General features: G+C 46.0%; 1 protein-coding gene and 1 long non-coding RNA gene across 3 annotated transcripts in view; one reads left to right on the top strand and one right to left on the bottom strand.

Annotated features, from left to right (window-relative positions):
- The window catches only part of DNAJC7 (DnaJ heat shock protein family (Hsp40) member C7), a 38085-nt gene that overhangs the window by 3291 nt on the left and 7901 nt on the right, over positions 1–26893 (top strand). Inside the window, exons 1-9 of one of the 2 annotated variants that reach the window (XM_084748813.1) lie at positions 1175–1301; positions 12297–12385; positions 15920–16044; positions 16380–16493; positions 19519–19593; positions 23268–23386; positions 24405–24558; positions 25070–25234; positions 26789–26880. In XM_084748813.1, coding sequence (XP_084604939.1) covers positions 1237–1301; positions 12297–12385; positions 15920–16044; positions 16380–16493; positions 19519–19593; positions 23268–23386; positions 24405–24558; positions 25070–25234; positions 26789–26880 — 998 coding nt within the window. In that variant the 5' untranslated portion in view covers positions 1175–1236. Of the gene's footprint in view, positions 1–1174; positions 1302–12296; positions 12386–15919; positions 16045–16379; positions 16494–19518; positions 19594–23267; positions 23387–24404; positions 24559–25069; positions 25235–26788; positions 26881–26893 lie in introns of those variants that run through there. The other variant, XM_084748812.1, reaches the window with a different exon arrangement.
- Positions 2926–23261, bottom strand: LOC311578849. Its single transcript, XR_014772968.1, has 4 exons — positions 20676–23261; positions 7854–8045; positions 5814–6210; positions 2926–5594 (listed from the first exon to the last, which is right to left on the bottom strand). It is a non-coding gene; the product is annotated as an uncharacterized lncRNA (long non-coding RNA).

The raw sequence follows: 26893 nt of genomic DNA, 5'->3' as shown, positions 1-26893 counted from the left end.
CCTAACTTAAGGCCTTTGATGTTCCTGGGAACATTGGACACTTTTTCCTAATGTGGAATGCCTATCTTGAATAAAAGTTCTCTAAAGATAGATTCCCCACACCCACCCCACACCCCAGACAGGGCTTCCCTGTGTATCCCTGGCTGTTCTGGAGTCACTTTGTAGACCAGGCTGTCTTCGAGCTCACAGAGATCCGCTTGCTTCTGCCTCCAGTGCTGAATTACAGATGTGTGCCCCACTGCCCAGCTGTAGGTAGGCTTTATTATAGCGTATTGATCGGTTTCAAGCAGATCACTAAAGAGGAAGTGTGTCTGTTTGCTCAGTATCTGCTGTGATTTGGACATAGAGATCCTAAAGAATCAGGGAGCCACAGATTGGGAACTAGGACATTCTTGCTTATTTCCCTAAATGATCTATTTTTCTTTATCTCTCTCTCTCTCTTTCTTTCTTTGTTTTTTGAGACAGAGTTTCTCTCTGTAGTCTTGGCTGTCCTGGACTCACTTTGTAGACCAGGCTGGCCTTGAACTCACAGTGATCCACCCGCCTCTGCCTCCTGAGTGCTGGGATAAAGGCGTGCGCCACCTCACCCAGCCTAGGAGCCTCTCTTTTATTTCTCCATCCACATTGCTGAATCCCAGGTTTTGTGGTAGTTATTATTGTTTACTCCAGCTTTTTAAGTCTTGTTTTTGTTTTTCGAGGCAGTTTTTCTGCGTAGGCTTGAATGTCTTGAATTTCCTTTGTATACCAGGCTGACCTTGAACTCAGAGATCCTCATCCTCCCTAAACACTGGGATTATGGGCATGCACCACTATGCCTGGCAGAAATTGTTAAATAGTCTTTAATAGAACAGAAGTAGAAGATAGGAGATCTCGTTTCCTTAAGGTAGTTCAGATTCATATATTGACTAATGTTGAGAGTACACTGAGCAATTTTAAGGAAATACTGGGCCGAGTGAATGGCAGTTGCTCTAGTGCGTAGTCACTTGCCAACAACAGGAATTCTGATTGGTCTGAAGCTTAGCCTTATTGTACATTCCAGCCAATCAGGGGTTAGCTTAGTCATTGACGGTAGTTTTTTGTTTTTGTTCTTTTTTTAAAAGATTGCGTACTGGACGTCTGCCTTGGCTTTCTTGCTCCAGGATTTCTAGAAGGCTGGGGAACAATGACGGGCTGCTGCCTAGGTGCCTTGGCGCCTGGCACAGAACCCTGTTGAGAGTTCCTTCGTCCCTTTCACTAATGTTTCCTCCTCATTCTCCAGTGTTGAGTGACGTGATGTGGAAGTTGCGTAGGCGGCGGTCCAGGTATTCTTCAAAGCCGAGTTCATCAGTTGGGTCAGGGGTCAGGGGTCAGAATGGTTTTTTCCAAGAGGTCGTTCTTCTTGTTGTTGTTTTGTTTTTAGAGACAGGGTTTCTCTGTGTAGCCTTGGCTGTCCTGGACTCGCTCTGTAGACCAGGCTGGCCTCGAACTCACAGCGATCCGCCTGCCTCTGCCTCCTAAATGCTGAGATTACAAGCATGCGCCACCATGCCTGGCTAGGAGGGCATTCTTTCTACTGGTGCAGCAGCTGCTTTCTCTTCCCAGCCAGCCAGAAACCGTGATGGGCAAAGGTGTGCATAGATGGGCATTTGAGAGTGATGGTGTGTGGTAGATAGTTTAAGGCTTGTTCTATTGCTGTGTGACGTGGGGAAGCTGAGCTGTCAAATAAGCAGTATTGCCCTGAACCTCTGTTACTTTTGAGAACAGTATGAGGGACAAGCAGGGCTCTGTTATATTTTCTTCCTGAAAGTTCCTGCTTGGGCCATTTACTCTGAGACAGTTAGCCACCTGTTGAATTGAGGACCCAAGAGACCTTAGTATAAGTGCCATGGAGAGTCCATACTGTCCCCTCTGGTTTCCGTATCGCCTATATCCTCCAAAACACCAGGAGGTAGCTCTCGCCCCCTCCCCCATGTGCACATGCGCAGGCACATGTATGGAGATTAAAAACGGCTGTGGGTTCTGTCCTTTCACCTGTGAGTCTGGTGATAGACCTTGGGTCCTCGGGCTCTGCAGAAGTGTCTCTACCCATTGAGCCATCTTGCCAGCCCTGGAAGCAACCTTTTCTTAATTGTAGTTTCTTAGTTCTAGGTTGTTGAGGGATGCCGCTGTCTCCATCAGGATGAGAGATGTTACCAGAGATGTTAGGGTCAAGCCTGGGCCCTGTCAGTGTAACAGCTGAATTCTGCCACCATCTTCAGTTGGCCAACTAAAGAGACGGGTCACAGTAAAGAGCAGAGAAAGGTTTATTCGGTGTGGCCATATTGGGAAGAGGAGCCGATAAAGAAGTTCAGCGGCACATCCCCACCCCCACCCCAGTCTCTCAGGTTACGATCTGAGGCTTAGGTTTAAATGAGGTCAGGAGATCCATAACTAAGCAGCCCTGGATACAGCATGGCCCTTCCCAACGCTGACCCATCACTGTCTGGGCGCCAGGCTCTCCCACAGGGTAGTCTGACCTCTTGAGTTTCTCCTCTGCCTGGAGCTAGGCCTCAGCCTATTCCACCCCACAGCAGAGGATTCCCTGGGGGCTGTGATCCATGAGACCATGCTTCAGCAACTAGTCTGATGGCCAAAAGCTGGGGCACAGGTTTCTTTGTAGACTGTCTTCATTCCTGTAAGGGGGCCTGTGTTGTCATCGAGAGCAGAACCAAAAGCTGGAAGGTGGATTCAGGGATATTTGAACATCAGCCTCAGGCTAACACCCGGAAGTCGATGACTTGTGCTCTCAGTGGCTCAGAAAGGCTCATTACTCTGACCGGCCCTACCGCCTGCTCTCCTTGTCCCAGGGGCATGTAAGGGGAAGCGCATGTCAGAACTCTGTGCTGCCTGATAGTTAAAGCACAGAACACACAGCTGACTGCTTCTGTGACTGTCCTTAGGAGCCCTGCTTCACTTAAGACCTAGCCAGCCCCGGCCAGCGCCTGCCTGGTGTCCTTCCCTCCTCCAGCAGAGGGTGCTGCTGACCTACTCGCATAGACCACATAGCTCCCCTTGGTGTACTTACTTGGCCCTCTGCTTCTGCCCTGGTGGGGGAGTTTTTTGTCTGTCTCTACTTTTTCTCTTCAGAAATGGGAGACTGCTTTGTTTTTGGTTTTGTTTTTTTTTTGTTTTTTTTTTTGAGTTTTTACTTTTTGAGACAGGTGTCACTCTGTAGCCCAGATTGGCCTAGAACTCACTGCATGGTCCAGGCCGGCCTTGAACTCCGTGGCAAGTCTGTCTGCTTCAGCCCCCTAAGTGCTGGAATTCTTGGTGTAAGCCACATGGCTAGCTGAGGAGTTGTTGTAGCTGTGCTGTAAAGTGAAAATGGGCTTGCTGTTGCATCTCTCCCAGCTTCCCACACTGCCAGTTGCCTGACGCCTAAAATTCGTCTCAGTACATCTCTACTGAAGCTAGGGGAAAAAACTTTGTCAGAGCTGCTCTGTTGCCGTGGCCAAGAAGACCATGATGGCAGGCTCCTAGGAAGGGCTGTGTGGGCACAGGTGCCTTGCCCTCATGGCACACATGAAGAGCTTTGGGGACTGGAGGAAAGTGTGGGCAGCGAAGATCCTGGTGTTTTACAGTTCTTCCCATCTTGAGCCTGGGCGGGGCAGGGTCTGTTTACCAGCAGTATGTGCATGGGGATCTGGATTTGATTGCAGTGTAACATAAAGAGCAATGATGATTTTTTAAAAAATCATTATTATTTAAAACACAAGGATTTGATTCCCTGGAGTGAAAAGAGGCACAATTAAGAACCTTGAGAGAGCCGGCCATGGTGGTGCATACCTGTAGTCCCAGCACTCAGGAGGCAGAGGCAGGCGGATCGCTGTGAGTTCGATGCCAGCCTGGTCTACAGAGCGAGTCCAGGCCAGCCAAGGCTACACAGCAAAAATCTGTCTTGAAAAACCAAAAAACAAAAACAAAAGCAAAAATCCTTGAAAGAACAGAAAGAAAGAAAAGGAGGAAGGAAGGAAGAAAAGAAAGGCAGGCAGTCAGCTACTGGGTACAGGAAACTGGGGTACCAGGTAGCTTTGCAGTGGCTAGAGCTCACCCAAGTGCCCCCCTGGTCTCTCCTGCTAGTTAGAAAGCATCCAGCACACAGTACCTCGCAGGCACTCGAGTGTTTACAACATTTTTCACAAGTCATATGGCTTTCGCTTAGATATATGAATGGTAAAGTGAAATTGTATTTGTAGGTTAAAATTTATTTGATTTTTAAAAACATTTTAAAGAAAAAATAGTGATTTGCTTGTTGGCAGGCTGGGGTAGGCTTGAGGCTGTTGGGCTCCTTTTACTCTTCTCATGAAGGTCAGAGAGAGTACAACATGAAACAGGCCTTGTGACATGCCAATGGGGACAAGAGGTCTGGGGAAGGGGGAGGAGGAAAGAATTTCTACTCTGAAACTGGCCAAGATCCTGTAAATTCTGTAGGGTGGAGGCCATTGCTAGATCAACAAGCAGCTAGTAAATTTGACTGAATAGAAAAAACAAGATTCCACAACCTAGAGCAAAGTAACATTGTGGAGATAGTGATCATAATAGAAACACACGGAGATTCTGGAATTCCAGGTATGTGGTATACATTGCAGTCCCAGCAGCCACTTGGAAAAGGGAAAGATCCCACCCCTCAAGATTTTCTCCAAAATCAAAGGCTTCTGAACACTTCTCTAAGAAAATTACAGCATTTTGACCTCGGTTTTAATTTTAGCAAAACTGGATCTTTTTTTTTTTTCCCTCTGCTTAAGAATGTTACCTAAAGCCAGGTTGTGGTGTTGCACGCCTTTAATCCCAGCACTCAGGAGCAGAAGCAGGCAGATCTCTGTGATTTCGAGGACAGCCAGGGCTATACAGGGAAACCCTGTCTCAAAAAACAAACAAACAAAAAGCACTGACTACTTTTCCAGAGGACACAGGTTCAATTCCCAGCACCCAAATGGCAGCTCACACCTGCCTGTAACTCCAGTTACAAAAGACCAGAACCCTCCTCTGACCTCTGAGGGCACCAAGTACATGAGTGATGCACAGGCAGAAAACACCTTTACACATTAAAAAATTAATTTTCAAATGATCTTACCCCTGGGTGTGTGTAAACATTTCTGTGTACATTCACAGTTTGGCACATGTGGAAGTCAGAGGACAACTTTGGGGAGTCAGTTTTCTCTTTCCACCATGTGGGTCCCAGGGATCAAACTCAGGCTTTATGGCAGGTGTCTTGTCCCTGAGCCATCCTGCCAATGTAAGGAGTTTTTTGTTTTGGTTTGTGTTTTTTGGCTTTGGTTTTTGTTTTCAAGACAGGGTTTCACTGTGTAGTCTTGGTTGTCCTAGACTCCCTTTGTAGACCAGGCTGGCCTTGAACTCACAGCAATCCACCTACCTCTCTGAGCCCTGGAGTTACAGGTGTGTGCCCACGCCTGGCTTTTTTTTTTTTTTTTAGCCATCCAGTGAATCTGAAAGAGCCTGACTGAAGTTTTGTTGTTGTTGTTTTTTAAAGGATGTATTTATTATTATGTATACAGTGCTCTGCCTGTACATACACCTGCAGGTCAGAAGAGGGCATCAGATCACATTATAGATGGCTGTGAGCCACCAAGTGGTTGCTGGGAATTGAACTTGGGACCTCTGGAAGAGTAGGCAGTGCTCTTAGTGCTCTTAACCTCGGAGCCATCTCTCCAGCCCCCCTGGCTGAAGTTTTTAAATGCCTCTATAATTGCTAAAAAGTTAACTAGTTGACCTAAGGCAGATTTTTTTTTCCAAGACAGGGTTTCTCTGTGCAGCTTTGGTTGTCCTAGACTCACTTTGTAGACCAGGCTGGCCTCGAACTCAAAGAGACCCACCAAGGCAGAATTTCTTAAGTGTTTATCTTGGAGGGATTTAGAGAGAAAATGGACTTTTTAAATAGGGCATTTAAGTTAGGATACGACACAGTGTCAACTATGATGTTTTAATATATTTTTAATTTAGGAAGTTGTAAATGCCCAAACTTGGCTGGGGATCATAAGCCCAGGTTGTCTGATTTGATCACATGATCCTGAAGACCTGTGTAATCCAAATGGTTCCTGGCAGTACTTGTGGAAGTCAACAGAAGCAGTGGTGAATGAGCAGCAGATTCAGAGCATACCTTGCAAGCTCAGACACTGCTCTTAACAGATGCATGATGTGGAGGAACAGGTTTTCATGGCTGCAGTTTTCTGGCTGGTGAGAAGAAAAGTCTTTTTAAATAGCAATGCATACCAAGAGAAGACTGTTCTGCTTGCCAGCCTTTCTCAGGAAGGGTGCTGATCTGTGGGTGACCATTCGAATGCATGCAAAGAGAGTCGGTTTGCACCCAGACATTGCGGCACTCATCTTTAATCCCGGCACTGGGGAACCAGAGTCAGAGGGATATCTTTTGAGTTCGAGGTTAGCCTGGCCTACATATTGAGTTCCAGGTCAATCAAAGCTACATAATGAGACCCTATCTCAAAAAAAAAAAAGTGTGTGTGTGTGGTGGGTTGGGGTGTCAGCCATAGCATCAGTATGGAAGTCACTGAACAACTCTTTAGGAATTACTTCTCTCTTTCCACCATGTGGGTCCCATGGATTGAACTTGGTAGTCAAGCTTGGTGGCACACATCCTTACAGGATGAGCCATCTTACTGGCCCTGCATTTTGGTTCTATAGCTATTTTTGACAGAATTGGTTGTTAATGAGTCAAGTCAGAATCATTCCCAGCGTCCTTTTTGAATCTGCTATGCTTATAATGTTTCCCAAGGAGTGGATGGAAATTGGATAAACTAATTTAATCTAGCCAGGCCTGGTGGTGCAAGCTTGTAATCTTTTGTTTGTTTGTTTGGTTTGGTTTGTTTTTTGAGACAGGGTTTCTCTGTGTAGCCTTGGCTGTCCTAGACTCACTTTGTAGACCAGGCTGGCCTCAAACTCACAGCGATCCGCCTGCTGCTGCCTCCCAAGTGCTGGGATTAAAGGCCTGAGCCACCACACCCAGCTGAGTCTGTGATATAATAGTTTAGTTCCCAGTAAGAAAATAAAGCATTCCATAGTCATTGCATGGTATATACATGTGTTGAATTGAAATACTATGTTGTGCCTCATAAAGTTATATCAGGAAAGCAGCAAAATATTTAAAAAGTAAAAATTTCAAAGACAGACCAAAGCAAACGAAAAACATAGGCTGTGCTATGCATGCACATGAAACCCTGAGTCAGGCCAGCGTACCTGCCTGAAACCCTTCAGGTTAGGAGCTTGAGGTAGGAGGACCAAAAGTTCAGGCTCATTCTTGGCTTTGTTGTTGTTATTATTATTTAATTTTTTAAGATAGGGTTTCTCTGTGTAGCCCTGGCTATCCTGGAACTCTGTAGACCAGGCTGGCCTCGAACTCATAGAAATCAGGCTGCATCTACCTCTTGAGTGCTGGGATTAAAGACGTGAGCTACCACCACCTGGCCTCTGTAGTGAACTTGAGGTCAGCCTGGGGAAAAGCAGCGAAAGCAATGAAAAGAAGGAACCTACAAAGGCTTCTAGAAGTGATGAGACCTATGCAGTCAGTGAGTGCATCACTGCTGCTTCCTCTGTCAGCAGCCAGCTTCAGAAGGCCTGTGCACGCCTTCATAGGAACTATCTCAGAGTGTGAAGGCACAGGAGATGTGTTACAGTGGTTAACACCATCAAGCCAGTGCTGGGTATGGATATTTTGCTTTAATATTTTAGGGTTTAGTCTGAATTTAATTTTGGGTTCTTGTTTTGTCTTTTTGAGCCAAGATCTCACTAGATAGCCCTGACTGTCCTGGAACTCCCTATTGTAGACCAGGCTAGCCTCAAACTCACAGAGATCCACCTACCTTTGCCTCTCGAGTGCTGCAAGTCTAATTTGTCCCCATAGAAAACAATCTCAGTTCTTGAGACCTCGTTTAGTTATCAAGTCAATTAAGAACGCTGGCAGCAGTGACAGGTGCTGCCCTCCGTTCAGTCGTAAGCAGCTCTTCTTCCTTCCCAGGCCGACTTCTTTGCCATCTCCTCCTTCAGTCACTTTGCTGTAAGGGCAACATGAACAGCTTCAGCCTTTCTCAGACTCCCAGGACAGGACTGGAATTATTTAGCTCTGGAACTGTTCCTGGTGGCTTCCAAAGATCCACTTTTCCCTCTGTGGTCCCCAGGGGTCAGACCCTTGGGTTATGGCTTGTGTATTTGGGATAGGCTCCACTTAGGACATGGGACCTGGATACAAAAGTAAGCATTTGGCCTAAAGCAGCAAGGCCTAAGCCTATTGTCTAGGCAGCTGCTAACCAGCCACGTTTCTATGAAAATAAGTCTTTTTCATGAAACTGTGGGGATAGCTAATTCTGGCCTGATGTGCAATGTGAGGTTAAAAACATGGCAACGTGTCACAACACAATTCTTGTTCTTTTTGCTGTGGGCTGACTCTACATTACTTGCTTTGTTTGCTCTAGAATGGAATCTACTCACCATTTATTAAATGAAATGCGTTTCTTGGGGGAGGCAAAGTCCAGTTCACTGGGTCTGGCATCTTAAAGAGACAGGAGCCCCGCTCCCTCTGACTGACTGACAAGCGTCCAGATTTCAGTCCTGGGACGCATTTTTCACAGCAAAGCTGCTCTGTGCCTTAGCTATCAGTGTCGCAGAAGTAAGCATTGGAAAGTCGAGACAGTAGACTTTGGATGCTGACGGCATGGCCGGAAGTCAGCAGTGCACTCAGGCTCCCTGGGAACAGTGTGGAAGGGAGCAGTAGCCCTAGGTCCTGTCACTTGTCACCAGTAAGCCTTGTGCTGACAGAAAAAGAAGCTAGATTTTAGTTGCAGACCGGCCAGTATCTACTCCAGAGGTCACTACGTTTTTTTGTTTTTTTTTTTTTCAGAATGGTTTTGCTCAGCTTCTGGAATACAGTTTAGGGGAAGCCCTTGGACTCTCTTGTCATGTCTGCTCTTAAAACATAGGCTTTTCAGAGGCAGGTAGATTGATGTGAATTCGAGTCCAGCCTGGACTATAGAGTGAGTTTCAGGACAGCTAGAGCTGTTACACAGAAAAACCCTGTCTCAAACAAACAAACAAACAACTCCAAAAAAAGCTTTTCTCTGGGCATGGTGGCACACACCTTTAATCCCAGCACTCAGGGAGGCAGAGGCAGGTGGATCAATGTGAGTTCAAGACCAGGCTGATCTACAAAGTAAATCCAGGACAGTCAAGGCTAACACAGAGACTCTGTCTTGAAAAAACAAAAAAGAACAACAACAAAAAAAGCTTTTCTTAGAGGCTATTTAGAATTTATTTTTATTTTAATGTGCATTGGTGTTTTTCCTGCCTATATGTCTATGTAAGGGTGTCATACCCCTTGAATTTGAGTTACAGACAGTTGTGAGCTGCCATGTGGGTGCTGGGAATTGAACCCAGGTCCTCTGGAAGAGCAGCCAGTGCTCTAAACCTTTGAGCCACCTCTCCAGCCCTTTCCCTAGAGTTTTTATAGCACTTTGCTTAATTTATCTTTAATGGAATTTTATATATTGCACTGAAAGATTTCAGTTGATTCTCTAAGTCCTGTAGGTGAGGGAGGCTATTCCTGGGTTCTTTTAATAGTAGGTGGCTTTTTTAGAGCATTGTCATTGTAACAGTTCGTATAATAAGATTTTCTAGGCAGATTTCCACCCAGCACAGTTTAAATCTGTCAACATTAGTAGGTCACCCCATTTTCTTCTTTCTTCTGGCAGTCTTTTCATGTCAGTGGGGCTTACACCACAGTGTTGGGGAGTTGTGAAAAGGGAGGGTAGCTGGGCTAGTTTGTAGTCTAAAATTTGTAAGGAACAAACCACAAATCTCCCCTGTGTGTAGACTCAAGCTACATCCCCCATATCATCCCCAGTGTTAACTGTTGCTGCTGGGGATGTGGCTCAGTGGCACAGTGCTCTCCTAGCTTGTACAGGGTTTGGTCCTCAGAACGAGGGCTGGAGGGAGATACAAAAAACTGTGACTTCTGTCTCTCCTCCAGGCAACTCTGAATTGATTTCCTTTTTGCATATATGGCATATAGAAAAGGAGACAAAATCTTTAAAAGGAACATGCTTAAACAGTTACATTGCAGTCAGGAGACATCTCTATCATTCGAGTTGGGAAGTAGAATGTTTTGAGGTACTTTTTTTTCTCTTCCTCGGAGACTATGTAATCTTCACTGGCCTGGAGTTTACTATATGCTATGTAGAGCGGGCTGGCTTCAAAGTCACAGAGATCCACCTGCCTCTGCCTCCTGAGTGCTAGAATTAAAGAAGTGAGCTACCACACCCAGCTACTTTGGGATATTTTGTTTTTTCAAGACAGGGTTTCTCTGTAACCTTGGCTGTTCTGGACTCACTTTGTAGACCAGGCTGGCCTTGAACTCACAGAGATCCACCTGCCTCTGCCTCCCAAGTGCTGGGATTACAGGCATGCGCCATTGTTCCTGGCTCACTTTGGGGTATTTTTGATAGATGTTTCTAGCTTGCTCTTTTCAAATACTGTCCTGTCTTTGTTTGCAAAGAACCCAGCTAGTGGGTGGATGGTGAAGGGTCAGCAAACACCACACAGGTGGACATGCTGGGAAGAGGGCACCCTGAGAGAGGTAACCACTTCCCCAGGAGCCTCTGCTATCGCAGCTCCAGCTTCCATCGATGCACAAATATGCTTTTCACTCCTCTCTCATGTACTCTCCACTACTCTTCCAGTGACACGTGGGGAAACCACTTTTCAGGAAACTACATTAAGATTCTTCTCTTCCTCCCACCCCCAAGACGGGGTCTCTCTGTGTAGCCTTGGCTGTCCTGGACTGCTCTGTAGACCAGGCTGGCCTTGGGGTTACAGGCATGCACCCCCACACCCAGTTCAAATTACTAAGATTCTTGAGGCTGCAGCCTTTTTCATGTTGAGAAGTCAGTTGCCTGAAGTGGAGTTACCTGGAAATGTTCTTCCTAGAAGTTGCAAACAAAGAAGCATCACAAATTTATAGCCCTTGCACTTGGGCGCCACAGCAGAATTGCCACAGTTCAAGACTAACCTGGCCTCACAGTATGGTGCTGTTGCAAACCCAGCCCTTTGAAAAGCAAACTCTGGAGGCAAAGGCAGGTGGATCTCTGTGAGTTCGAGGCCAGCCTGGTCTACAGAGAGGCCAGGACAACCAGGACTATTATACAAAAAAACCCTGTCTTGAAAAACAAATAAACAAACAAGCAGTAGTTGTGACATACTGGAAAATTCAGTGTTGGCTTTCAGTGGCTCACTTACAAAGCATGTGTGTAATGCATAGCCCTAGGTTTGAGCTCTCAGCAGCAGAGAGGACAGGGCAACTCAGCTGTGTGAGGGATGTCTAAGTGACTCCTGTGGGAGGGCGACTGGAGGCCAAAACAACAAGATGAAAGGTACAGCATGAAGTGGTTTGTTTAAGGTGTGTTTTATGTGTCTAAGTGTTTTGCCGATGAGTATTGATGTGCATCACTTGTGTTCCTAAATGCCTTTAAAGTCAGAAGAGATGCCTGGTGGCACACGACTTTAATCCCAGTACTGGGAGGCAGAGGCAGGTGGATCTCTGTGAGTTCGCCAGCCTCACAGAGAGTCCTGGACTGCAAGAGAAACTCTGTCTCAAAAAACAAAGCAACAACAAAGTCAGAAGAGGACGTCAGGTCTCTGCAGCTGGAGTTACAGGTGGTTGTGAGCTACCATGTGGGTGCTGGGGCCTGAACCCAGATCCTTTAGGAGATAGGCTGCTGTGCCATCTCTCTAGCTCCTAGTTTTGTTTGTTGAAAGTAGATCTCAGATAACCCAGACATCCTCAAATTTGATACGTGACCAGGATTAGCTTTGAAATCCTGCTCTCCTAACTCTAATCCCAAGTGCTAGGATTGCAGGCGTTTGACACCATATTTGGCAGGTTCTGTTTTATTGTGTTATGTTGTGTTTTTGAGACAGTTTTGTTCTGTAACCCCGGCTGGCCTGGAGCTTACTCTGTAGCACAGGTTGGCCTCAAAATCGCAGCAATCCTTCTGTCTCAGCCTCCCCAAATTGTGGGTTTCAAGTGTGAACTACCATGCCCAGCTGAAAGCAGTTTTCTTGATTTAGTTTGAATGTCTGCATTGGGAAAGGGTCGCGGTATTTCAGTGGCCCTCCTTTAGGTCTGTCGGGCTGTTGGACAGAGCTGTAAATGAGTTGGAGTATCACACTAGCTTGAAGCTTGGCTCTAGATCTAAGACTGCGCCCCTGAGAGCATCCCTGAAGTGTAGTAATGTGATTCTCCTTTTCCTTTTCAGAGAAGCAGAATCCTTCAAGGAACAAGGGAACGCATACTATGCCAAGAAGGACTACAACGAGGCGTATAACTATTACACAAAAGCCATAGGTGAGCGGGGCCTGGTGACCAAAGTACATGTCCTAGGAGCACCTCTTCAGCCAGGCATGGTGGTGCACGCCTCTGGTCCCAGCGCTCGGGAGGCAGGGGCAGGTGACCTCTGTGAGTTTTAGGACAGCCTGGGCTACCAACCTTCCTTCTCTATCTTAGGAATTGGCCTTTGGGGATAAAATTTAGTCTTATCTCTATGCTCTTTTTTTTTTTTCTTTTAATTAAGTATACAATGCTCATGCAGGCCAGAAGAGGGCATCATATCACATTACAGATGCTTGTGAGCCACCTTATGGTTGTTGGGAATTGAACTCAGGACCTCTGGAACAGCAGTTAGTGCTCTTAACCTCGGAGCCATCTCTCCAGCTCCGTCTCTATGCTCTTAATATGCCAGCGTACTTTATTTTTAAGACAGCTTCATGGTAGACCCGCATTGAACTTGCTTATAGTTGAAGATGACATTGACACGGCATTGAGCTCACATACAGCTCACAGTGACATAGTGCACTTAGCTCATTGGTTCTTCCTACCCCTAAAAGACAGTCAGCACACTTCAGAGCTGTAGCTAGTTGTTGTTGTTGTGGTGGTGGTGGTAGTGGAGGAGGAGGAGGAAGTAGAAGAGGAGGAGGAAGTGGTGGAGGAGGTGGTGGTGGTGGTGATGTACTACTAGGCATGAAATCAGACCTTTCTGAATGCCTGTGTAAAAAGGTTCTACTGTTAGGCTAGAGGCCAGCCCCTAAAAAGCCATAACTTTTAAAATTGGATCCATCATTTCTCTTCTCCATTTCCACAAATAGAAGTTTGCCTGTGACCTTTAAAAAAAAGTGTGTCAACATGGGAGGAGGCTGCATGGGTCCAGGGCCTCTGCTTTCTCCTCTCCATTCACCCCTCAACTTACATTATTCTTACTAACAAACGTGTGTGTGTGTGTGTGTGTGTGTGTGTGTGTGTGTGTGTGCGCGCGCGCGCGTGCATATATGCTTGCCATTGCATGCATGTGGAAGTCAGAGGATAACTTGTTGGAGTTGGTTGTTTCCTTCAGCCATGTGGACAATGTGGAATCCAACTCAGGTCGCCAGGCTTGATGACAAGTGCCTTTACTTGGTGAGGCTGCTCCTATTTGTTTTTTAAGTTAACTTTATTATAAAAACAAAACAAAAGACTTGGAAATAATAAACATAACACACTGCAGTTAGCCAGACCCTACAGCTAGGCATCCTGAAGCTGTGGGCTTCACATTACAGTTTACACTTTTACTGTCAGATATATTTTTAATATACTTAACCATTATCAAAGCCAAAATCTCCAGGACTTGAACTAGAAAACCAATTACACTAACCAAGGACAATACAAGTAGTAAACATTGAACCCCTACTCTGATCTAGCCAATGGATAGGACATTCTCCACAGTTGTGTGGAGAGCGGGGCCTGACTCTGACATGAACTCTGGTGCACCATATTTGACCACTTCCTCTTGGTGGGGAGGCCTGATGGCACTCAGAGAAAGAATAGGCAGGCTACCAAGATGAGACTTGATAGCCTATGACTATATAGTGGGGGAGGAGGGCCCCCTTGGTCATAGACCTAGGGGAGGGGAATAGAGTGAAAGCAGGAGGGAGGGAGGAACGGGAAGATACAAGTGATGGGATAACAATTGAGTTGTAATCTGAATAAATTAATTAAATTAAAAACAACAACAACAACAACAACAACAAACCAGCTTTATATCCTCTTTTACAACTCATGTCCGTTACCTGCATTCAGTTCATTATTCATGCCCGAATATTTACCCTTTCTTTCTTATTCTCTTTTTTGCATGTTACCCTGTAGCTTCATGTACATTTGGTTACATATATACATAAGTTATAGGCTAGGAGCTACATATGAGGGAGACCATGTAGTTTGTTTTTTTTTTTTCTGAGATTGTGTGATCTCAGTACTACATTCTAAGACCCCTCTACTTTTCAGCATGTTTTGTGGTTGCATTTTCCTTAAGAGTTGAACAAGATCCCACTTTATATATATATCAAATTTTCATTATCCAGTCATCTGTTGATGGACATCTAGGTTTATTCTAGTTCTTTGTTATGGTGAATAAAGCATCAACAAACATAAGGGTGCAAATACCTCTTTCTTAGAGTATAGAGCTCTCCAGGTATGTGTGTGTATATGTGTATGTGTGTGTGTATATATGTGTGTGTGTGTGTGTGTGTGTAAGTCTTATGGCAAGTCTTATGGTAAGTCTTATATTTTTAATTTTTCCAGAAATCGCCAACTTGATTTCCACAATGCCTATATTAGTTTGCACTCCCGTCAACAGTGAATAAGTTTTCTTCACAGCCTCTCCAACATTTATTGTTAGATTTGTTGGTCACAGTCATTTTGACTAGGATGATGAGGTATCTTAAAATCATTTTGATGTGGGTTGTTTGTTGGTATTGCTTTTGATTTTTGAGACAGTGTATTCTCTGCACCATAGCCCTGCTGTCCTGGAACGCACAGCGATCTGCCTGCCTCCGTCTCTGAATGCTGGGATTAAAGGTGCACCTGGCTCTAATGTTTTGTTTGAGGCAGGGTCTCATTATGTACCCCAGGCTGGCCCCGAACAGACAGAAATCCTGCTTTAACTTCCCATGTTTATATTTAATTCTCTTGATACCGTTCTCTCTCTCTCTCTCTCTCTCTCTCTCTCTCTCTCTCTCTCTCTCTTTCTCTCTCTTTTGACACCGATCTAATCTTTTCCCACATTTTTTGACTCTGTGTGTGTGTGTGTGTGTGTGTGTGTGTGTGTGTGTTTTGACATGTACTTGAGCATGTGGAGGCCCAGGATTGATGTTGGGATCATCCTCGATTGCTTTTCCACGTTATGCACGGAGGGAAAGCCTCTCAGTCACATCTGCAGCTGATTGATGGGGCTAGTCCCAATAGCTAGTTTGCTGCCGGGGCTGTCCCCCATCTCCACCCTCTGAGGTTGGAGTTCCAGGCAGGTCAGCATGCTCTCACAGCCTTTACTTGGGTTCTGGAGATCTTGATGCTGATCTTCACATTGCATGAGAAATGTAACTACTGGGACATCTCTCCATGCCTTCCTGGCCTGTGCTGAACCTGGTTTGTCAGGGTCTCAAGGCTGGCTTGGAGCTGGCTCCATAGACCAGGCTGGTCTTAACCTTAGAGAGATCTGCTGCTGCTATCTCTGGTGTGCTGGGATTAAAGGTGTGAATCCCCATCCCCAGCTGAACTTTCTTTTTACATATATATCTACTTACTTATTTTTATATTTTCAAGTTTTATTTTATGTATATTGAGTGTTCTGCATGTATGTATGTACACTACATGTGTTCCTGGCACCAACAAAAATCAAAAGAGGGTATTAGATCTCCTGGAACTGGCATGTTCAGATGTTTGTGAGCCACCTTGCAGGTACTGAGAATTGAACCCAAGTCCTCTGTAAGAGCAGCAAGTGCTTTTAACCATGGAGCAATGTCGCAAGCTCTGTGTGCTGAACTTTCTAATGTTCTGTTACTTTTCCTATAGATATGTGTCCTAAAAATGCTAGCTATTACGGTAATCGTGCGGCCACATTGATGATGCTTGGGCGGTTCCGGGAAGCTCTTGGCGATGCGCAGCAGTCAGTGAGACTGGATGACAGCTTTGTCCGGGTATGTGATGTGGCTAAGTGTCCCCAGCTGTGCTCCTCTAGCCCAGGGCTGCCTAGCCCTGCAGCTCCTTCTCTAGGGTGCTGTCCTGAGCAGCGTTCCACAGTGTCTCTGCCCTATAGCTGCTAACCATTAGGAACACTTCCTCTTTTCAGTGTGATGGCCACAACCATCTCCTGCTTGTGACAGATGCCCTCTGACCAGCAAGTGCTCCTGTTGCGAACCACTGCCCTCACCTTTTCTCTTGGTTGGCTTGTGGAGTGTTTGCTGTTGGTGTTGTTGGTCTTTCTACTTGTGCAGTCATACTCCTTCCCTTCCCTCTGTGTTCTTTCTTCTAGGGACACCTCCGAGAAGGCAAGTGCCATCTGTCACTTGGGAATGCAATGGCAGCTTGTCGAAGTTTCCAAAGAGCCCTAGAACTGGATCACAAGAATGCCCAGGCACAGCAGGAGGTAGGCGTGGTCTGCTAGTGTAACAGGTGGTGGTGCGGTGCATCTGGAGGGAAAAGTGACCCAACAGGCAGCCTGACAGTCCCACTTCACCAGCAGCCACATTTAGCTGACTTTAGGCAAATCTCAGTCTATGAGACTCTGTTTCCTTAATTGTTGAATGGATTTTCAGTCTATAAAAAGTGGAAAGTTTCTGAGATGACAGGGTGAATAGGCAGATGCTTCAAGGAACTGAGTTGAGTAATGTTAAAGCATTTGTGTCGGGGCTGGAGAGATGGCTCAGAGGTTAAAAGCACTATCTGCTCCTCCAGAGTTCCTGAGTTCAATTCCTAGCAACCACATGGTAGCTCATAACCATCTATAATGAGATCTGGTGCCCTCTTCTGGTGTGCAGGTGTACATGCAGGCAGAACACTGTATACATGATAGATTTTTTTTTTTTTTTTTGAGACAGGGTCTCTCTGTGTAGCCTTGGCCCTGGACTCACTTTGTAGACCAGGCTGGCCTCGAACTCACATCGATCCGCCTGCCTCTGCCTCCCAAGTGCTGGGATTAAAGGCGTGCGCCACCACGCCCGGCATAATTTTTTTTTTTTTAAGTATTTGTGTTCATTCAAGGTTGGCTTGTGCTCAGTTACAGACCACTTGTCTAGCATGTTCTGAGTCTGGACTTCAGACCTCAGTGCTGTCAAAACAAATTGGTGTGTGTTTAAATCTGGCTTAAATTGGTAGCACACATATTTCAATTTCACCTTCAGTAATGAGTGCCTGGATGCATTTTAGCGAGCATTTCAAAACTGCCCAGCCCTGGCATACATTGTCTGTGTTTTGTGTAACTCGTTGTATGGCTCCTGTCTTCCTGACAAGAAGTTAAAATTACATGTAAAATGTGGGTCTTACCCTTTCCTATTTTCTTTTAAAAGATAGGGTCTTGCTCTTGTTCCTCTCTTGCTGTTTCTATCTCTCTCTTTTTCTCTGGGGTTCCCCTCCACCCCCACCCCACCCCCCACTTTCCCATGCATCTATGATAAACTTCTCCATCTCAAAAAAAAAAAAAAAAGATAAGGTACATGGTGGCGCATGCCTTTAATCCTAGCACTCGGGAGGCAGAGGCAGGAGGATCGCGGTGAGTTCGAGGACAGTCTGATTTACAAAGGGAGTTCAGGACAGCCAAGGCTACACAGAGAGACCCTGTCTTGAAACACCCCCCTCCCCATCCCCAAAAAACAAAAGGGTAGCAGAGCTGGAAGCATAGCTCAGTGGGCAGAGTGCTTGCCTAGCATGGATGAGACCCTGGGTCTGTAATCCATTCTCAATAAAACCGTGCGTGGTGGTACACACTCTGGGATCCCAGCACTTAGACGGTGGACTCTGAAGGACCAGTTCCAGACTGTCTGCAGCTACATAACAAGTTTAAGGCTAGCCCAGGCACAGGAGGCCTTGTTCTCAGAACAAAAAAATCGTGTCTCCATCTAGCTACCTGGCACCATCCTTCTCAGTGCTGGGAAAGTCTTTACTGTCCCCAACTTTTTTAGGATGTTTAATTCTAATCCCCCCAGTCAGGGTTTCTCTGTGTAACACCCCTGTCCTGGAACTCTCTGTAGACCACGCAGATGGGAGGCCTAACCTCTGCCTGCCAAGTGCACGGCGCATCGCCACTCTCCACCAGCTCCTTCCTTCCTTCCTTCTTCTGAGGGGAGGGCGGGTTTCAAGACAGGGTTTCTCTGTGTAGCCTTTACTGTCCTAGACTTTCTGTAGACCAGGCTGGCCTCAAACACGCAGCGATCCTCCTTCCTCTGCCTCCCAGGCGTTGGCATTAAAGGCATGCACCCCACCGCCCAGCCGGCCACCTTTTCTCTTTTTTTATCTGTGTGTGCTTGCTCTTGTTTGAATGAGGGTAAGCCTGCGCTGGCTGTGGCAGTCATGTTGGAGGTCAGGGCTGTTGCCTTAAAGGTCAGTTCTTCCCTTCCATCTTGTTCAAAACAGTGTCTCTAGGTTTTGTCTCTGAGAGGAGGGTCTCACTGTGTCCCTGACTGGCCTGCACCTCTGTGCAAACTAGGCTGCCCTTTGCCTCTCAAGGGTTGGGATTAAAATAGATGCTACCATGCTAGCAAGACCGGGTCTCCAGCTACTGGGGATCTTGCTGTTCCCACCCCATCTTGCCATAGCAGCGCCGGGTTTATGTATGCACATGGCCGTGTCTGGTTTAATGTGGGTTCTGGGATTTGATCTCAGGTCTTCACATTTGCATGGCAAATGTTAACACACTGAATCATCTCCCTAACCTTGTTTTTTGTATGTGTGTGTATCCTGTATACATAGCCGGTATCCTGTAATCTTGTGCCTGCAGAAGCCACAAGAGGGTGTCAAACCCCCTGGAGCTGGAGTCACAAGTTTAAGCTGTCCGATATGGGTGCTGGGACTGACCTGAGTGCTGTGGAGGAATGGCAAGAACCCTAAAGCACTGAGCCCTGTCTCCTGTGTCTGTCCTGCTCCACCACCGTCCCCCTTTAATGAGGTTCTGAGGCAGGGTCTCTCTGTATCTCAAGCTGTCCAATTCACTGTGTAGTCTAGGCTAACCTCAAGCTTGCTATTCTCCTGCCTCAACCTCCTAAGTGCTGGTATTATAGACATGCACCACCATGCCTAGCCCTATGATGCGACCTTCTTACCACCACCCCACCCCCGCCCCCTCTTTCTATTTTGAGATATAGTTTCACTGTGTAGCTCTGGCTGGCCTCACACCTACAGAACTCTACCTGCCTCTTTCTCTCGAGTGCTGGGATTAAAGGTGGCTGTCACTGTGCCCAGCTTCAGTAACTTTAGACTTGGTGTTGTTGAGCCAATCTATGTAGCCCAGCTGTACTGGAACTCACTCTGTAGGCCAGGCTAGCCTCAAACTCAAGAAATCTGCCTGCTTCTACCTCCCGAGTGTTGGCATTACAGGCGTGTACACCACACCTGGCCTTAGTGGTACTCAACATTAGTGATTGTTCAACCTAAATTTCCTATTTCTTTTTCCGGTGTAGTTCAAGAATGCCAATGCAGTCATGGAGTATGAGAAAATAGCAGAAGTGGATTTTGAAAAGCGAGACTTCCGGAAGGTAAGGTAGAAGTAGCTAGAACCTACCCTCCACCTTGCTGTGCTACTACAGCAAACATTGTCATTTGTCATTCAGATTTGGCCTTTGACTTTTTCTCTCCTAATAGTACTTTTTGCTAAGTTAATTTCTTAATTATATTTGGCTTTTTCGGTAAAAAGCAAAAATCAGCTTGCTTTTTCCTATTGCTTATGTCCGGTAACATCTCAGAACTGTCTTAATTGATGAAGGAAAAACCAGTTGGAAATAAATACAGGAGTTGAATAATCCACTATTACCTGATTATGAGGTTAAACTTTTGCTTCTACTGCAGTGGGTGCTATAAATAAGAGTGGGGAAACCCCTTGTTTACATCTTTGGAGAGTGTGTGTAGCCTGTTAGCACCACCTTCCTGCAGCTGTCTACCAGCCTTGGCCTCCAAAGTGTGAGGATTGCAGCAGGAGCCACCACTACTTTTTTGATGTTCTTTTGGGTCTTGCTGTTTCACTCAGACTGACTTGAAGCTTGCCCAGCCTCTTGTGGCTGCTACACCCAACTTGGTGTTAGACTTTAATAAACTTTACAGTGTGCAGTAGCTTTTGACAATCTACTTGTTGAAGGGATTGATGGATCTGAAATAGGGGACAATTATGAAAGTTCCAGGAACTTCTAGTTAAGCCTTAAGTATAGATCCCTGTTTTCCTAGTGGTAACGAGAACTAGCTTTCACTAAGGAATCAAGCAGGAAGCGGAAGGCCAGCAGAGGTCAGAAGTCCTAATCAGGAGATTTTTTTAGGTTCCCTTTGATGAAGTGATTTCAGTCTGAGGGAGGGGGCAGTTGTATCATATGTAGGAACTGGCTCAGGGCTTTCAGTAGCAGGTGTTCAGCAAATGTTTTTGGGAACAAGTAAGCATCCTTGACTGTACTGTGAGGGCCTTTATTTGGGAATAAGGATACCTGTATAGCCTGTGCAGAATCCTAATATTAACTTACTGCCATCCTCCTCCTGCCCGTTGGTTTTGATAATCATAATGTCTTTGCGATGTGATTCCTGCTTTTGTTGTGTGTGTATGTGCGCATGTGTTGAGAGAGTAGCTCTGACTTACGTCACGTTTTTTCTGCGGCTCACATAGGCAAAAGCTTTGTCTTGAAAAGCAGTCTTTTGGGTTTCTTTTCTCTCTTGCCCACCCTGGAGCCAGAATCCTGAGTTTGTGACAGAATCCTCTGTTTCTGACATCCCAGCCCCCCCACTGTGGCTCATGGTGATGTCACAAATGAAGAATTATGATCCTGGCAGGGGAAACAGATGAACTTGGAAGAAACAAAGATCTTCTTTGCCTGCAGCTGTCCTACTGGGGACGTGGTGGGGGTGGGAAATGGAGCCCTGAGCCTCCAGCTGATGCTCCTCACGATGAGCAGAGCCAGCCCTGCATAGAACGCTGTCCTCGAGAAGCCGAAGGGTGTGGCTGCTCAAGTGTTGACTGGCTTTTGCCTCCCCTTCTCATTCTTTTTCCGTTTGAAGAAATCAATACTACAGCTCCACTTACATGATACCTCAGTGGTCGTTACTGTCCTTAAGGCTTCCAGTGACCCATGCCACCAGAGGAGTACCATCTTGTCTCAGCTCTGTTGGTAGCACAGACATTGTCAGTGAACAGCCCAGTGTTTACTTTCTTGCTTGTGCATTTTTCTTTCTCTTTTTCTTTTGTGTTTTTAAAGATTTATTTATTATTATGTATACAGTGCTGTGCCTATATGTACACCTGCACACTGGAAAAGGCACCAGATCTCATTACAGATGGTTGTGAGCCACCATGTGGTTGATGGGAATTGAACTCAGGACCTTTTAAAGAACAGCCAATACTCTTAACTTCTGAGCCATCTCTTTAGCCTGGGTTTTTCTTTTTTGAGACAGGGTTTCTCTGTGTAGCCCTGGCTATCCTGGAACTCACTATGTAGACCAGGATGACCTTGAACTCACAGAGATCTGCCTGCCACTGCACCTGTCTTGCTTGTGTTCTTTATATCAGTTTTGGAGTAAGTCTTCATGATGCAGACGCTAAAATGTATGAGTGTCCCTTCAAAAAGACCCTCTGGTCTGCCTAGCTTTTGCTTTTCTCTCTCTGCTCTCTGTGCCCAGTGCTGGGTAGAGCTCAGCGTCAGGCATGCTAGGCAAGAGCTTTCCCACTGAAGCGTATTTCCAGTTCCTATCCACTGTGTGCGTACCTTCCATCTTTCATGTTGTTGTACATACATCAAGAACAGATTGTTAGTTTTGTTTGCAGGAAAGCTAGTGTACTGTTGATCCTCTGTCCCTTCCCCCTGCACCCAAGGTCTCAGAAGTCTTTCCACAGTGCTGCATGGAACATGTGCGCATTCTGCTTTATGTGTGGACTATGCCGTCGTATCAGTCTGCATTGGTGAGAGTTGTCTTTCCTTGCTTTTAGAATGCATTTTCAGAGTCTTAGAGATAACGGTGTCCCTTAACTCTAGATGTGCTTAGGAGGAATGTGATTTAGTGGGGGAATCCCAGAAATAGCAGCTAAACGAGAAATGAAAGCTCAGAGAGAAAAGAAAGAAGAAAGGGGAGTGAACTCATGAAGACCTGTGTGGCTGAGAGAGTGAGCTCGTTGCGGCTTTGGTAGGTATGTGTGAGACCCTGCTGTGATTTACACGTAGCGGCCTGTTGGGAGTGGTAGTGTGACAGCCATTAGAGCCCTGTGAGAAAGGCTCTCTTACTGCAGAATTTCTGTACTGAAATGAGTGTAACAGGGGCCGACCCAATAGTGAGGTGAGAAAGTTGATGGACCTAGGGGCACACTGCTGAAATCCCAGCACCGAGGAGGCGGAAAGCACACAGATACCCATGAATGAGTCCAAGGCCAGCCTGGACTACATGGTAAATTACAGGCCACCAGGACAGCAAAACTATCTTTTTAAATGTTTTCCAAAAATTTATTTATGTGTATGAGTGTTTTGCCTCCATGCATGTCTGTGCACTGTGTGCATACTTGCAACCCTTATAAGGTCACAAGAGATTTTGGTTCCCTTGGGGCTGAGGTTATAGACAGTTGTGAGCCACCACCATGTGGGTTCTGGGAACTAAACCCAGGTCTCTGGAAGAACAAGGAGTTCTCTTAACCGCTAAGCTAGCTCATCTGTCTCCCCCTATGTTTTAAATATGTAAGTTGTTGTCACAGGAAAAGAAGAAACACAGCAGTTCCTGTAGTGTGTACAGCATTGATTCTGTGCCAGGTTATTTTTGCCATTCTTGTCTCACCTAACAGGTTTAACCTAACAAATAGTGAAGTAGTGAAAGAGCGAGCTTTGTGAGTCGCTGTGCGTTCAGGCAGAGGCGGCTTCCTTGGTTAGGGTTAGAGGCTCTGGAGTCCTGCCCTATTTAAGCTGTAGCCCAGGTGACCTAGAGCCGTGCTTGCTCTCCATTCCATAGTCTTCTCATCACCGAGATGAAGGCAATGCTATCACTAATTCCTTAGGCTAGTTATTTCGTATTCACTCTCCTCACAGGATTCTGCTGTTCTCAGTTCAGGGTTTTTGTTGAATGGATCTGTATAAACTTTAATATTATTTTACCGGTAACCAGTGTACCCAGGTAATGTCTTTGAGCATTGAGTCAGTCTGATGTGACCAAACTCAAGTGAAGACATTTCTGGCTTATTTGCTTTTCTCTTCCTTAGGTTGTTTTCTGCATGGATCGTGCCCTAGAGTTTGCCCCTGCCTGCCATCGCTTCAAAATCCTCAAAGCAGAATGTTTAGCAATGCTGGGTCGATACCCAGAAGCACAGTTTGTGGCCAGGTATGCAGTCTGGCCAGTTCATCGCCGAGATGCAAAGTGCACTGCAGGATGCTGGCTGGCTGCTCTCTACCTGAGAGCTGTGAGTGTGTCAGCTAGGGTTGCTCAGGGCTTCCTGGAGCTTAAAGCCAAAGGTTAAACCACATTAGTTCCAAGACCCACGAGGTAGGATGTAGTGGTGCAGCGGATGCTGGAGCAGTGTGTGAAAGAACTTAATAAGTATGTGAGTTTGTTATAGCCTTTATTTTCACACATACACACACCTAGACAGAAGGACAGCTCTTTTTGAGTTGGTTTCTTTCTTTCTTTCTTTCCTTTTTTTTTTTTTTTTTTTTTTTTCTTGCACCCTGTGGCAGGAGAATTTAGGTGCTCAGGAGGCTTGGCAGCAAATGGTCTTAGCCAGTGAGCAGTGCCACTGGCCTGGGTTTGTTTGTTTGAATACAGTCCTTTCTACTTTAGGAAACTCTTTATCCATCTAGTAACTATTTATTGTATACTTTGTAGGTCACAGGGCTCTATTACAACTTCTCAGCTCTGCCCTCTGCCACAGATAATAGCTCAGTTGGTGTAAATCACATTTCATTTACAGGATCCAGTGCAGGGTGAGGGATGTAGCTCAGTGGCAGAGTGCTGTGTAGGCTGCCTTTAATATACTCAGTACCAATGAGTGACAGTGGCAGTTCTGGCATATTGTGTGGCTCATTGGTAGAAAAAGGAAGAAAGAAGAAAAAGATTATGATACACAAAAAAATGTATTCAGTGGGAATGGTAGAGGAGAGAGGTTGGGCTCAGCAGCAGTAAAGTGCTTAGGTACTAGGCCCTGGATTTGATCCCCAGTACTGCTGGGGTGGGGAAAATGAATAAGAAAAGATTTTATTAAAGATAAATACAGGTTTATGTTAACATAGTTTGGGAGTAATTCTTTGGAGTCCGCTCACCTGACCGAGGAACAGTCTGCCACAGGTGGCGAGAGTGGTGAGGACGTGCTGAATCACAGCTGAATGTGTCCTTTTCGTTGTAGTGACATTTTACGGATGGATTCCACCAATGCTGACGCTCTCTATGTCCGGGGCCTTTGCCTTTACTATGAAGATTGTATTGAGAAAGCGGTTCAGTTTTTCGTGCAGGCTCTCAGGATGGCTCCCGACCACGAGAAGGCTTGCGTTGCTTGTAGAGTAAGTCCTAGGCTTATGATCTGAAACTCTGAGCATGGAAGTAAAACTTCCTTTCATGTCTTAAGTTAGGAGTGAGGCTAGGCCCATAGCTCAGTGGTAGGACAGCTGTTGTCTTAGGGCCCTGGGTTCCATCCCTAGTAACAAGGTGGGAGGAGAGAAGAATAGAGGAGCTGGCTAGAGGGACAGCTTCACTTGTCAGTTTGTTACAACATCCCTGAGTATGGGGATGGAGAGATGGCTCAGAGGTTCAGAGCACTGGCTGCTCTTGCAAAGGTCCTGAGTTCAATTCCCAGCAACCACATGGTGGCTCACAACCATCTATAGTGAGATGTGGTGTGCAGGTGCACGTGTAGGCAGAACACTGTATACATAATAAAGAAAGAAATCCTTTTAAAATCCCTGAGTGGGGTGGTAGAGGTGGCTATGTCATGCCAGACTCCTGGGATTGAAGGAATTGAGCATGCTGTCCTCGCTGTCTGGGTAGAACTGATTGTCCCTTGCTTTTCTCTAGAATGCCAAAGCCTTGAAAGCCAAGAAGGAAGATGGAAATAAAGCTTTTAAGGAAGGGAATTACAAACTAGCATATGAACTGTACACAGAAGCCTTGGGGATAGATCCCAACAACATAAAAACAAATGCTAAACTCTACTGTAATCGGGGTACGGTTAACTCCAAGGTAAGTACTTGATCTGGGTCTCAAGAGGTCTTCAGAGATCTGCTCAGCAAGGATAATAAGCCAGATAAAGGGGAAAGTTGACACTCATCCTGTAAGGAGCTGCTTCTGAGAAGCGAACTTACCTTTCTTGTAGTGTTGAGAACTTACACGGCAGCTTGAAGGCTAGTCCCTCCTGTTCTTCCCCAGTTGTCTCTTTCCTGTATGAGAGAGAGCAGCTAGTGGATCTGTGCCATTTTCATCCTAGCAAGAGTTTGTTTATTCTTCCTGAGTGAGATAGAGGAAATTGACAGTATTAAGAATAACCATAGTTGGGTCTAGAGAGATGGCTCAGTGGTTAAGAGCACTGACTGCTCTTCCAGAGGACCCGGGTTCAATTCCCAGCACCCACATGGCAGCAACTGTCTATAACTCCAAGATCTGACACCCTCACATAAATGCAGGCAAAACACCAAAGCACATAAAATAAAAGTATATAGATTATTTAAAAGAAAAAAAAAAGAATAACCATAGTCAGCTGGGCGTAGTGGCGCACACCTTTAATTCCAGTACTTGGTAGGCAGAGGCAGGTGGATCACTGTGAGTTCGAGGCCAGCCTGGTCTACAGAGCGAGTCCAGGACAGCCAAGGCTACACAGAGAAACCCTGTCTTGAGAAGAAAAGAAAAGAAAAGAAATAATCATAGTCTCTAGGAGATGGTGTCTCATGCCTGTGAGCCCAGCATTTAGGAGGCAGAGGCAAGCAGATCTCTGTGACAGTTTGAGGCCAGCCTAGTCTACAGAGTAAGTTCCAGGACAGCCAGGGCTCCACAGAGATACCCCGTCTCAAGAAAGAAAAGGAAAAAAAAAAAGTGACCATAGTTGACCTGTGGTCCTGTGCACCATAAAAAGGATTAGGCTTCTGCTCTGAGAGAATTCTATAAGAATTTTGTGGGGCTGGAGGGATGGCTCAGAGGTTAAGAGCACCGCCTGCTCTTCCAAAGGTCCTGAGTTCAATTCCCAGCAACCACATGGTGGCTCACAACCATCTACAGTGAGATCTTGTGCCCTCTTCTGGCCTCCAGGCCCACATGGAGGTGAAACACTGTATACTTAAATAAATAAATCTTTAATACAAAAAAAAAGAAGAAGAAGAAGAAGAAGCTGGGCGTGGTGGCGCACGCCTTTAATCCCAGCACTGGGGAGGCAGAGGCAAGTGGATCGCTGTGAGTTCGAGGCCAGCCTGGTCTACAAAATGAGTCCAGGACAGCCAAGGCTACACAGAGAGACCCTGTCTCGGGGGAAAAAAAAAAAAGAATTGTGGTCTCTCTAGTCCCTGAAGTTGGCCCATGGCAGAGCCAGAAGGTGGGAACCACCTGTGATTTGGTTTAGGCACTAATAGGGCACAATAGAGGTGCTTTGTCGGTCAGCGTGTGGCCTTTATCACACAGGAAAGAAACCAGTCCTTAGCCCTCTGACTTTCCCTGTGACCAAGAACAAGAGCGTAGTAGGACAGGGATGTAGCCGTGTTCACGGTGTCTGTGGCAGTGCGAGGTGTGATTGCTCGCTCTCTCCTGAAGCTTAGAAAACTAGAAGACGCCATAGACGACTGTACCAATGCGGTGAAGCTCGACGAAACTTACATAAAAGCCTACCTGAGAAGAGCTCAGTGGTGAGTGCCGCGC

The sequence above is a fragment of the Acomys minous genome, assembly GCF_964271855.1.
Source record: "Acomys minous genome assembly, chromosome: 12".
Lineage (NCBI taxonomy): Eukaryota > Metazoa > Chordata > Mammalia > Rodentia > Muridae > Acomys > Acomys minous.
Note: the sequence above shows the minus strand (reverse complement) of the source record. Positions and strands in the feature narration are given on the sequence as shown.